Raw genomic sequence first — 13,680 nt, forward strand, 5'->3', positions numbered from 1 at the left:
AAAGCAGTGGAAGATGGCCCAAGCCTTTGGGCCCCTGCACCCACATGGGAGACCCAGAGGAGGCTCCTGGCTTTGGATCAGCGCAGCTCCCGCCACTGCAGCCAACTGGGAAACAAACCAAAGGAAGGAAGACCTCTCTCTTTCTCTGCCTCTGCCTTTCCTTCTCTCTCTGTGCAACTCCAACTTTCAAGTAAGTAAATAAATCTTAAAAAAAAAAAAAAAAGAAAAGAAAAGAAAAGAAAGAAAGAAAAAAGCAATCCCTGGAAGGAGCTACAATTCAAATGGAGGAGCCTGAAGAGAAACTTACACTCTAGGCATTCTTGAAATAACAGAACAAAGGACACAACTGGTGAACTTTAACTGCTCAGGAGAGAGCCCTATCTGTACCACTGTTGTCCCAGGGTAACTGCACCTCTCTGGGCAGCATCAGAGGCACAATACAGCAATGGAGAAACACAGTTAATGCAGTGAATAAATAAGCAAATAACCATCTGAAAGGAGTCTGGGTGGGGAGGAGGCTGGATCAGTACCCCAAGTTGCTACTATAATTATCTAAAATGTCCTGTTTGCAACAAAATTATCAAGTCAAGCACACACAACACACACACAACACACACACACACAAAACCACCAAACAACAACAAGCTCTACCCTATGACACACACCCCAGGAAAAGGGCAGGCAACAGAAACCGCTTGTGAGTCAAGAAGGAGCTGTGGTACAGCACATGAAGTTATCGCTTGGGGTGCCCACATTCAATGTCAGAGTGCCTAGATCAAATCCTGGCTCCTCAGCTTCTGATCCAGCTTCCTGCTAATGCACCTGGGAAGGCAGCAGCTAATGGCCCAAGCACCTGAGGCAGACTCAGATGGAGTTGCTGGCTCCTGGTTTCAGCTTGGCCAAACCCAGGCTGCTATCTATGGTCATTTTGAGTGAATATATTTATTTATTTGAAAGAGCAAAAGAGACAGGGAGAGACACAGAAAGACAGTGATCCACTGGTTCACTCCCCAAATGGCCACAACAGCTGGGTCTAGGCCAGGCTGAAGCCAGAACTCCACCCCAGTCTCCAACATGAGTAGGTCAGACGCCCACGTACTTGGACCATCTTCAACCACCTTCCCAGGAGCATTAAACAGGAACTCAAGCCAGCACTCCAATATCGGGATGCCAGCATTGCAAACACTGTACCACAATGTTGGCCCCAATAAATAAATCTAAAAACAACAAAAATTAACTGAGACTGACCAGATGTTGGGTTCAACAGAAAGTTACGTGATTTGAGAGTAGTTATCACAAACATGCAAACGAAGCTAAAGTATGATTAAAGAAGCAGAAGATATGATGAAAAGTCATATCAAAGAGACTATCAACAGAGAAAAAGAGAAATAAATTCACTAGAGGGGCTCAACAGATGTGAACTGGCAAATTAGCAGACTTGAAGATAGATTCATACAGCTTATATAAGGTAAAGAAAATGAGCAGAGGAGCCAGCATTGTGGCATAGCAGGTAAAGCCACTGCCTGTGATGCCGGCGCCCCGTATGGGAACCCATCTAGCTCCCTGCTAATGGCCTGGGCAAAGCAGGGGAAGATTGCCTAAGTGCTTCGGGCCCTGCCACTCATGTGGGGGACCTGGAAGAAGCTCCTGGCTTCAGCCTGGCCCAGCCCCCGATGTTGCAGACATATGGGGAGTCAACCAGCAGTTGGGAGATTTCTGTGTAACTCTGACTTTCAAATAAATAAACAAATATTGAGAGAGAAGCGAAGCGAAGCCAAGACAAGACAAAAAGGAAAGAAGGAAGACAGGAAGGAAGACAGGCAGTGGTATGACTTAAAAAGCACTGAAAGAAAAGAAAAGAACTATCAACGAAGAATTCTATAACCAGGAAAGTCACCATTTAAAACTGAAGGTGGAGGGGCCAACGCTGTGGCACAGATTAATGCTCCATCTACAATGCCAGCATCCCATATGGGCGCTGGTTCTAGTCCCTGCTGCTCTTCTTCAGATCCAGCTCTCTGCTGTAGCTCAGGAAAGCAGATGAAGATGGCCCAAGTCCATGGGCCCCTACACTCAGCTTAGCTTCAGACATTGAGGCCATCTGGGTAGTGAACCAGCAGATGGAAGACCTCTCTGCCTCTAACTCTCACTGTAACTCTGCCTCTCAAATAAATAAAATCCTTAAAACAAAAAAACAAAACAAAACAAACAGAAGGTGGAGCGGGCGTTGTGGCACAGGTTAGGTAGTCACTTGGGATACCCACATCCCATATATTAAGTGCCAGTTTGGGTCCCAGCTACTCCATGCTTTCAATTCTGCTTCCTGCTAAGAGACAACTGATGATGGTCCAAGTACTTGGGTTCCAGCCACCCATTCAGGAGATCTGGATGGAGTTCCTGGATCTTGACTTCAGCCTGGCATAGCCCTGGATGTTGAGGGCATTTGTGATGTTAACAAGTAGATAAAACATCTCTCTTGGTCTCTCCTCCTTTCAAATAAATAAACATTTTAAAAGATTTATTATTATTATTTTAAAGGCAGAGTTACAGAGAGAGAGGGAGAGACAGAAAGAGAGGTCTTCCATTTGATGGTTCAATCCCCAGTTAGCTCCAAATGGCCACAACGACCAGGTCTGGGCCAGACCAAAGCCAGGAGCCAGGAGCTTTTCCGGGTCTCCCACATGGTTGCAGGGGCCCAACAGCTTACTTGGGTCATCTGCTGCTGCTTTCCCAGACACATCAGCAGGGAGCTGGATTGGAAGTGAAGCAGCCAGGACTTGAACCAGCGCCCATATGGGATGCCGGCACCACAGGCAGAGGCTTAACCTATTAGGCCACAGTGCCAGCCCCAATAAATATTTTTAAAAATGAAAGCGAAGGGGCTGGCGCCATGGCTCACTTGGCTAATCCTCCACCTGCGGCGCTGGCATCCCATATGGGTGCTGGGTTCTAGTCCCGGTTGCTCCTCTTACAATCCAGCCCTCTGCTTGGGCCCTGCACCCGCATGGGAGACCAGGAGGAAGCACCTGGCTCCTGGCTTCAGATCAGTGCAACGCTGGCCGTAGCGGCCATTTAGGGGGTGAACCAACAGAAGGAAGACTTTTCTCTCTCTCTCTCTCACTGTCTATATCTGTCAAAAAAAAAAAAAGAAAAAAAAAAGAAAGAAAGAAAGAAAGAGAAACCAAGACTTTCCTAGATGAACAAAAACGGAGTGTATGCTGCTGGTGGACTGAACTTCCAACAAATACCAAAGGAAGTTCTTCGCACTGAAAGCCAGTGATCCTAGATCATGATTCAATTCCACACAAACCAGAAAGATACACATTTTTTCCTCCTCCTTTCTTAACTTAAAGAGCAACTGTGTGAAATATACAATATATTGTTGGACTTATATCATAGAATGTAATATCTGTATAACATAATGTGCCAACAATAGCACAGTAAGAGGTAGATGGAAGCATAGTTAGTTGCAATATGCTAAGGAAATGACTACAGATGATAAGGAAAGAATTGACCGTTGGGCTACAACGTTACAGATGTGTATTATAATAATACCATAAAAGAAAGGGATGGGAATTTGAGGTATGTAACAGTAAACGTCTAGATACCACTGGAATTAAGACACTATAGGAGCTGGAGCTGTGGTATAGCGGGATAGCCGGCATCCCATATGGGCACCGGTTCAAGTCCTGGCTGCTCCACTTCTGATCCAGCTCTCTGCTATGGCCTGGGAAAGCAGTAGAAGATGGCTGAAGTCCTTGAGCTCCTGTTCCCACATGGAAGACCCAGAGGAAGCTCCTGGCTCCTGATCGGCATAACTCCAGCCATTTTGACCATCTGGGGAGTGAACCTGTGGATGGAAGATCTCTCCCTGCCTCTCTGGAACTCTGCCTTTCAAATAATTGAATAAACCTTTAAAAAAAAAAAAAAAGAGTACAAACCTTAAATTGATTTTAATTAGATGTATATGGTAAACCCTAAAGCAATGACACTGAAAAATACACCATAAAAGTAGTGACAAAGCAGTAAAGGAGGAATAGAGGAAGAAAAATGAGAGGCTATCTAGAAAACAAGAAATGCAATGGCAGATGTGAAACCAACTAAACAAATACATTAACCATGAGCGGTTCATGCAATCTAATAAAAAGGCAGATTAGATGGTCAGATTTAAAAAACATGATCCAATATAAAAGTAAATGGACAAGGGAGGCTGATCATGCAGATAGCAACCCCAAGAAAGTTACAGCTGGTATACTGATATCAGACAAATCTATACAAACACTAAAGACTTCTTGTCAAAACTTAAAATTTTTATCCTTCAAAGGAAACCTTCAACAAACTGAAGACAACCCAAGGACAGGAGAAAACTTCTGCTAAATATGTCTCTAACAAGGGACTTACAGAAACTCTTAGAATTCAAAAACCAAAGTGCAACCCAGTTTTAAAAAGCAGTAAAAAGTCAAAATATACATTTCACCAAAAAGATATACGGCCAATAAGCATATAACATGATCAACACCATTAGTCAATAGGGAAATGTAAATCAAAACCACAATGAGATAACATTTCACAACCAACTAGAATGGCTATTTCTAAAAGTCCAATAACCAGTGTTGGCAAGTTCTCTGGGTAGCCTTGGACCAACTCAGATCTCTCTCGCTCTTTCTCTCCTGCTTGTAGTTCTCCAGAGTAACTGTAGAAGGCGCCAGTCATACAGTATCCTGGAAAAGCGAAGAGCTGCCTGAGCCCTGCTCCGGTCCCTGCCAGATTCAAGGAGGGACCGCCTGAGACATCTGGGGCCTGGATCTGCAGGAGCAGGATGTCCTTTCATGCCAGTGAATTAATTACAGGAATGCTGCAAAGACCTTTCATAATCAAACACGCTCAAGAAAACTTCAAGAAACTGAACCCAACAGTATATAAAAATACATCATGTTTTTAAGAATTTCTTTTAAAATTTTAGGTTTTGTGAGGTCTACACTGTGGCATAGGGGCTAAGCCTCTGCCTGCAGCACCGGCAACCCATATGCATGCCGGTTCAAGTCCTGGCTATTACACTTCCAATCCAGCTCCCTGCTAATGCGTCTGGGAAAGCAGTAGAAGATGGCACAAGTGCTTGGGCCTCTGCACCTGCATGGGAGATCCAGAAGAAGCTCTTAGCTCTGGATCAGCCCAGCTCTGATTGTTGCAGCTATTTGGGGAGTGAACCAGCAGGTGGAAGACCTTTCTCTCTTTGTCTCTCCCTCTGTAACTCTCTCTCTCAAATAAAGAAATAAATTATTTAAAAAAAAAAAAAGATAGCTGACGTTAAAATAAAAAATTTCAGATTTTGTTTTTAGAAATAGTCAAGCTCTGGAAACAACCCACATGTTCAGCAATAAAGTGAATGAAAACACAAAATGTGGTACGTCCACAACAGAGAATACTAGCCAAAAATAAAAAGAAATGAACAACTCATAACTGTGAGAACAGGGATAAATCTCAAAATAACAATACTGAATGAAAATTAACTGGGCCATGTTTAAAAAGAGAGCAAGAACATATATTGTATAATTCTATTCACACAAAATAAAAGAGAATGAAAGCCAATCAGTGGCTGACTGACAGAGCAGTAGGGAGGGGAAGTAGAGAGAAATTACAAAGTGGGGGAAGGAATGTTTTAGAGGTGAAGTTCATTGTCTTGACTGTAGTGATGGCCGTGTGGAATTCTATCCTTCACAGAAGTAGTTTATTTTTTGTCAATTGTACTTCAGTAAAGCTACAAACAGGGAAGAAATGGGGGGGGGGGGGGGGGAGGAGCCAGAGGACAAAAAATTAAAATCTGTTACAGGAAGGCATTTGGCACATCAGTTAAGACTCCTCCTCGGGATGCCCTCATCCCATACTGGAGTGGGAGAGCCCCAGCTCCGTTTCAGATTCTGGCTTCTGTCACTGCAGACAGATAACACCAAGTGCAGGTGTTCCTGCCACCCATGTGGGAGGCCTGGGTTAGTTTTATGGCCCTGCTTTGGCCAGGCCCATTTCAGCTGTTGTGGGCATTTGAAACGGGAAACAGCAGAAGATCTGTCTCTTTTTCTGCCTTTGAAATAAACAAACAATAAATTTTTCAGTGAAAATAAACAAATAAATCATTCTTGGAGGACCCATATTGAGTTTAGAGAGAGAAGGGGAAAAAAGGTCAAGAAATACCTAAAACTAAGGAACACAATATTCTAGACCTAAAATAAAAGTTATGCCTACATACAGAATCAGGGACATTTATACTGTCCAGGAAAACATAAAATTCAGAATGAAAAGCTGATCCACACTGAAGAATGAAAGATCTTCACAAAGAGCATGTCCTTCCTTGTTTCTGCCCTGGCTCTGACATTTCTTAGCTCAGGGCCTTTAGACTTGTTACTCAATCCTTCTGCATTTCAGCTTTCTCATCAGTAATAATAGCAGTAAGTAAACCAGCAGTCAAAAGTGATTAGAACAGTGCCTTTAGAAAAATCAATAGAAAGCAGTGGAACATGACCCAAGTGCTTGGGCCTCTGCTCCCCATGTGGGAGACCTGGATGAAGCTCCTGGCTCCTGGCTTTGACCAGGATCAGGCCCAGCCATTGTGGCTGTCTGGAGAGTGAACCAACAGATGGGAGACCTCTCTCTTCAATAAATAAAATAAAATCAAGTAAATAAAGTTAAACTTTAATCACTATATTCCTAAAGTTGTACTTATGAAATGCATGAGGGCTGGCGCCATGGCGCAACAGGTTAATCCTCTGCCTGCGGCACTGGCATCCCATATGGGCACGGTTCTAGTCCTGGCTGCTCCTCTTCCAATCCAGCTCTCTGCTATGGCCTGGGAAAGCAGTAGAAGATGGCCCAAGTGCTTGGGCCCCTGCACCCATGTGGGAGACCTGGAAGAAGCACCTGGCTCCTGGCTTTGGATCGGCCCAGATCCGGCCGTTGTGGCCATCTGGGGAGTGAACCAACAGAAGGAAGATCTCTCTCTCCGTCTCTCCCTCTCACTGCCTATAACTCTACCTCTCAAGTAAATAAATAAGATCTTAAAAAAAATGCATGAAGTTTGTATCCCTTAAATAAAAATTTCTTTGGGAAAAAAAAGAGAAAATCAATACAGTCAAAAGTTGCCTGGTACATGGTAAATCTAAGTGTTAGACATTTGTTAGTTAAATGAATAAATCACTCACACACTGAAATTGTTATGAACATTAACTAGTTTATCAAAAAAAAAAAAAAAAAAAAAAGCTAGGCGCCTGTGTTGTGGTGCAACAGGTTAAACCACCTGCTGTGATGCCAGGATCCCATAAGAATACCAGTTCTGGTCCTGGCTGCTCCATTTCTGATCCAGCTCCTTGCTAATACACCTGGGAAAGTAGCAGAAAATGCCCTACCTCCTTGGGCCTTGCACCCACAAGGGAGACACAGATGCAGTTTCAGGCTCTTAGCTTTGGTATGGCCTAGCCCCCCTGGTCACTGTGGCCATTTGGGGAGTGAATCAGCAGATGGAAGCTCTCTCTCTCTGTCCCTCTCTGTAACCCTACCTTTCAAAGAAATCAATCTTTTAAAAAAATTAAAGATAATTTTCATTACTTGAATTCTATTCCTAGCTATGAATGCTGATTCATGTGTATCAGGGTTGAATGGAGATGTTAAGCCCCACAATGAGTAAGAAAACTCACCCCTCAAACAGTATTTTTTAAGATTTATTTATTTGTCTGAAAGGTGGAGTTACAGAGAGGCAGAGGATGAGAGAGAGAGAGAGAGAGAGAGAGATCTATCATCTGCTGGTTCACTCCCCAAATGGCCATAACAGCCGGAGTTGGACTGATCCAGAGCCAGGAGCTTCTTCTGGGTCTCCCACATGGGTACAGGGGCCCAAACACTTGGGCCACCTTCTAATGCTTTCCCAGGCCATAGCAGAGAGCTGGATGGGATGGCCGGCGCCGCTGCTCAATAGGCTAATCCTCCGCCTGCAGCGCCGGCACACCAGGTTCTAGTCCCAGTTGGGGCGCCGGATTCTGTCCCAGTTGCTCCTCTTCCAGTCCAGCTCTCTGCTGTGGCCCAGGAGTGCAGTGGAGGATGGCCCAGGTCCTTGGGCCCTGCACCCGCATGGGAAACTGGGAGAAGAACCTGGCTCCTGGCTTCGGATCAGTGCGGTGCACTGGCCGCAACGGCCATTGTGGGGTGAACCAGCAGGAAAAAGGAAGAACTTTCTCTCTGTCCCTCTCTCTCACTGTCCACTCTGCCTGTCAAAAAAAAAAAAAAAAGCTGGATGGGAAGTGGAGCAGCCGGGATTTGAACCGGCATCCCACTGGCGCTGCAGGCAGCAGCTTTATCAGCTACACCACAGCTCCAGCCCTGTCAAACACTATTTTTTAAAAAGTTAACTGAGAATCAAAAACAAAGGAAGCATTTAAGCCTTGGAGGATAATGCTCTGCAACAGTAACTTTGGGGCCAAGGTAGTGGGTAAAAGCCACTGTCTGCATCACAGGCATCCCATATGGGCACCAGTTTGTGTCTCAGCTGCTCCACTTCGAATCCAGCTCCCTGCTAATGTGCCTGGGAAAGCAGAGGAGGAGGGTCCAAGTACCTGGGCCCATCCATCCACATGGGAGATGGGGAAGAAGCTCAGGCTACTGGCCTAGACTGGGGCCCTCAAGGTCATCTGGGGAGTAAACTGGTGGATACAAGATATCTCTCTCTCTCTCTCCTCTCTGTAACACTACCTTTCAAATAAATAAAAACAAATCTTAAAAAAAAAAATAAAAGTAGCTCTCTGAAGAAAGGCATTTTAAAAACAAAAAAGGAAACCTTCCAACATAGACCCCAGAGGAATCTCCAAGAGAACAGAAAACGTCAAAAACGTAGTTAGGATGCGGAAAGGTGTAAAGTGGGAAAAAGGCAACACCAGGGTCTGGCGCTGTGGCACAGTGGGTTAACACCCTGGCCTGAACCGCCAGCATCCCATATGGGCGCCGGTTCAAGATCCTGTTGCTCCACTTTCCATCCAGCTCTCTGCTATGGCCTGGGAAAGCTTGGGCCCCTGCACCGCATGGGAGGCCCAGAGGAAGCTCCTGGCTCAAGGCTTCGGAACGGCGCAGCCAATCTCTGTGTAACTCTGACTTTCAAATAAATAAATAAAATCTTGAAAAAAAAAAAAAAAAAAAGGCAACACCAAAGCAGAGAAAAAGCACAAGACACAGAATAAAAGTACATAAAGTACCTAATCTGAATCTGCAGTGATGATAACCACAATAACATCTGAGCTTGCAGACTTTACAACAAATCTGTGGAGTCAAAGCACCAACAATTTTCAACTTTGGATGCCAACAATATAAGACATCTGACAAACCGGACTCCCATCGTAATGGAAGCAGAGAGAGAAAAACGGAGATGAAGCTCTGAAAAGCACCCAAGTGATACCTTATACTAGGGATGGCCTAAAAAAACAAAGGCACATTACTTAAAGTTATGAAGTAACTAAGGCCTCCATCACGGCTGATACTCAACAGCTGGGCGCAAAACTGATACATCAAGTATTTACACAAAAGCGAAACAGTTCAGAGTGGAGAAATGGGAGGGGAAGGCGTGGAACAAGGAACTAGTATTGTCTGTATTCGTTCAACCCCAGCGCAAGGAAAAGTGTAATGGTAGAAGTGGTAGAAGTCTTAAGAAACATTCGCTTTAAGGAGAGCACCGGGAAGACCGCGAATGCCACCAAAACCAGGCTTTCGGATTCTCCCCGATTGCAGTTAAAAAAGGAAAAATCAGAGTTATCTTCCCGATGGGTGCCAGCGAGGGGGGGCTGGGTGCGCCCCCAGGCCTTGCCCAGTTCGCAAGCTCTACCCACGCCTCCGTTCAGAGAGCGTGCAGGAAAAATCCTGCAAACTGAAAGCAGCCCGACTCCGCTCGCACACGAGTCAGCCAGCGCACGCCGAGAAGAGGGGGGCATTCATCCACACTCCCACCTAGCCCTCGACTTTCCAACGTGAGATCCCATCAAGAGCAACCAACCGGCCACACACAGGCCGGGGAAGACCCTCGAGAGAGAGAGGGGCCAGGAAACAAACGAAAAACAAAAAAAGCCCGCCCCCGGGGGTCACTGCACCGGGCTGTTTGTTACAGGCAGGCTTGGCACCCGCGCCTCCCTAACAGGCGAACTCGGCACGGCCCGCCCGAGCCTCCAGCCAGACCCAAACTGCGCGATCCCCGGAGCAAACAAAGCCGTGGGCGGGGTCTTCCGGTCGCGGAAAGGAAAAAAAAAAAAAAAAAAAGCTGGCAGGGGAGGAGCGGCTCTCCCGCCAGTTCCGACCCCGAGCGGCCCTTGCCCCGCCCCGGCCGCTCCTCGGGACCCCCGGCCTCCGAGCGCCAGCGGTCAACCCCGCGTCCCACCACGGCCGCCCGCGGGGCTGCGACAGAGGGGTGCGGGCTCCTCGGGATCAAGGGACAGGCGGCGGGCCCGAGGGCCGCGGCCTAGGCTCTCCGGGGCCCCCCGGGCGCTAGCGTGACGGCCGCCGGGCGCGTCCTCACCTTCTCTTCCACGCAGTTGACAATGATGGACGGATACTTGCGGCTGAGCCAGCGGAAGAACGCCGGGACTCCCATAGCGGCAGCGCAGCGGCCGGGCCAGCGGACCAGCGTAACCGGAGAGACAGGCAGAGCGGCCGCCGCGGACACCGGCACTTCCTCCCACGTGCGCGCTAGCGCCCGGAAGTGATGTCACGGCGTCGCCGCCGGGGAAGCCGGGAAGGGGGCTCCGCCGCTAGGTTGACAGAGCGGCCCGCGGGGTCCGGGTGGTCCCGGGCCGGGGTGTTTGTAGGTGGAGGAAGTGGGCGGCGCGCTCGCTCCAGGTGGTCCCAGGCCCGGAGTGAGTCCGAGTTGCGGGAACGCCGGGTGACTCCCTCCGTTTCTGCGGGGAACCGCAGAACTGTCAGGACTGTCAGGAGGACTGTTTATAAGTGTTGTACTGTAATAATGGCTGGTTTGCATAAATAACTCACTCCAGATAGTTGCAGGGTGGAGTTGAGGTGGCATTTAGCATCCAGTGCAGCCTTGAGGACTGTGAAATACCTGCTGGTAGCACTCCCCTGCACTTCCTGAGCCCCGACTGTGCTAGGGGATTATCTCATTTAACTGTCACTTAAGCCTTCTGAAGGCACTGTCATTACACTCCTGTAACGTACTGCGCATGAGAAAGCCAAGTTGTAGGGTTAAATCACTTGCTGATTGACCCAGCTGGAATTTCGGTTCAAGCAAAGATCGATTAATCGTCTGTCTTTGTACTGACATACTTTTGATGGCTTCGGATGCTTTTATTTTGTCAGCAGGTGGAAGGGGAGGTCTGGAAGAGGAGGCATTTATGTCCATTTACTCAAGCCTGAGAAGGCTCTTACCCTGGAATCCCCTCTTGGCTTGATAAATCACACTCAATCCTAAAGGCTCACCTCAAGAGGCCTCTAAGAAAGCAGGGTATTTCTCTGGGCTCCCCTGCACACTATTCATTGCCCCGCCCCCGTCCCCTGTGCTCTGATGACACTGTGTCGGTGTGGGTATTCGAGAAGAGTTACCCCATATTTTACGGAAGAATAGCCAGAACTATCCCAGAGGGTTCTATTTCCGGGGAGATTCCTCATTTTACCTAGAGATGGTCCCTCCTCTGACAAGCATCTGGCTCCGCTCCAAGCTGCTATGCATGTACAGGAAATGTACACACACCACAGGCAATGCAGGGATAGGCCGTGGTCAAGTTGTGTCATTCATTGAGAACCCTTGCCCAACGACTGAGAACTTTGAGCTGTGAGGAATGGGAGGCGGCCCCTCCCAAACCAGAAGATCAAAATTCAACTTATTGCCATCGTGCAATGAGAGAAGCAGGTATTAAGTCCCTGACTCCAATGGTTTTTGAGCTCCAGCTAAAATCCCTTCCACAGTTTGGTTGGTAAGCCTATCCTTTGATTTCATGAGCCAATAATAATGATAATAATTTTTACCATAAACATGGTTAACTGATGTTCCTATCCCTTGGGAAGGAAAGAGTCCCAACAAACTAGTAGTAAAATTTGGGAAGTGCACAGTTAATTCATCTAGGTAAGTTTGTAAAGAGGTTTAAAAATTGGAGATTTGGGTGCTCAGAAGAGAGAGAGATGAAAGGTAGAAGAAACCCAAGATATGAACTAAGTGTTGTGATGCCTTTGTCAGCCTAATGTGTCGGGACTAATACTGGATGTGAGTTTTTCTCGGGGAAATGAAGAGAATGGATCTTGTGTTGGGATCACTATGGTCTAGCACGGGCTTGGGCAACATCGCAGAGTTCAGGAAGCCGACAAAGTGGGAATTTATGAGTCTCGGAATTTACAAGAGTGTTGAACCAGACTTTGGACTTCCACCTACTGGGAGATCAGAGGCTTTTGAAACATTTTTGCCAAGACTGAAGGAGCCAGAAAAGCCCCTACCCAGCCAGTGGATTAAATGGATATCAAGAATAGTGTGAAAAATATACAGTATATAAAAGCCAGAATGTCTATAAACACAAGTTGATTTTAAGCCCCATTAGCATTGTAATAACCATAGGAAAGAGTCTTTGTGCTTTTGTTTTCTGCCTTCTGTTGGTCTCTGGATTATCTAGTGCTTCCTTTCCCTCTTTAGCCTTACAAAATTCATTATGAATAATCTGATGTACTTAATATAGTAGCCATAATGACTAATTACTGGCTTCCACTTGATGGGACCACAGGGTGCTCAGATATTTGGTCAAACATTCTTCTGGCTGTTTGAGTAAGGACATTCTTGAGTGAGAGTGAAATGTTTAATCAGTAATGCAGGTTGCTCTCCATAACCTACGCAGGTGTCATCCAGTCAGTTGAAGACGTGTAGAACATGAAGACCTGTCCCCAGGCAAGAGGGGATTCTCCAGCCAATTGTCCTTGTGTTTTATCAGCACTGTCTCTCCTGAGTGGTCTTGAACCTGCTGGCCCACAATGCAGATTTGAATTTGCAGGTCTCTATAACTGGGTGTGGCAAGTCCTTATGATAACTGTCTATCTGTAGGTAGAATTACTAAGGTACTTCAGAAAATTCATGGACAAATATAATTTTAAGAGAATAAAAATTTCCTTGAACTTTTTGAATGCCCTTGGAATAATATCTATGTTATTATATATATATTGTATATATGTAATGGAATTCTGTTTCTCCAGAGAACCTTATTACAGTAGTTTTATTTACTTGCGAATTGTCATGTGCTTTTGCTATTTTATGTGGAAGCCTCCAATTTATTTCCAATTCTAAATCAGTTTTTCTCGAGCTAAATGGAGAGCTGTTCTTCAGAGTTTTGTTTTTTAATCTAAATAAAACAAGTTTAGGACCTTTAGAAATCAGTACACTTTGTTGGTGAAAAGATGCTATCTAAATCAGGAAATGAGATTTGGGAAATTAAAAGACAGTAAGAGTATTGGTGCAAGAATAGGTAATAGGAAAATGAGGTCCCAAACAGACTTACATATGTATGAACACTTGAAAAAGACACGTTGTACTGTAGAAAAGTGGGGAAGGGATACTTTTAAAAAAATACTGCTGTAGTCATTCCTTAGCTAGTTGAAAAACATGAATATTCTACCTAGAACTAAACCACAAACACACACACACACACACACACACAACCCTCCTGTTTGATT

General features: G+C 46.0%; 1 protein-coding gene across 1 annotated transcript in view; it reads right to left on the reverse strand.

Annotated features, from left to right (window-relative positions):
• The window catches only part of XRN2 (5'-3' exoribonuclease 2), an 80,079-nt gene extending 69,380 nt beyond the window's left edge, over positions 1-10,699 (reverse strand). The window contains exon 1 of the mRNA XM_062203793.1: positions 10,538-10,699. Coding sequence (XP_062059777.1) covers positions 10,538-10,612 — 75 coding nt within the window. The 5' untranslated portion in view covers positions 10,613-10,699. The remainder of the gene's footprint in view (positions 1-10,537) is intronic.
• Positions 10,700-13,680: the final 2,981 nt, after the last annotated feature.

This window comes from Lepus europaeus, chromosome 10, assembly GCF_033115175.1.
Source record: "Lepus europaeus isolate LE1 chromosome 10, mLepTim1.pri, whole genome shotgun sequence".
In the NCBI taxonomy this organism is placed as follows: domain Eukaryota; kingdom Metazoa; phylum Chordata; class Mammalia; order Lagomorpha; family Leporidae; genus Lepus; species Lepus europaeus.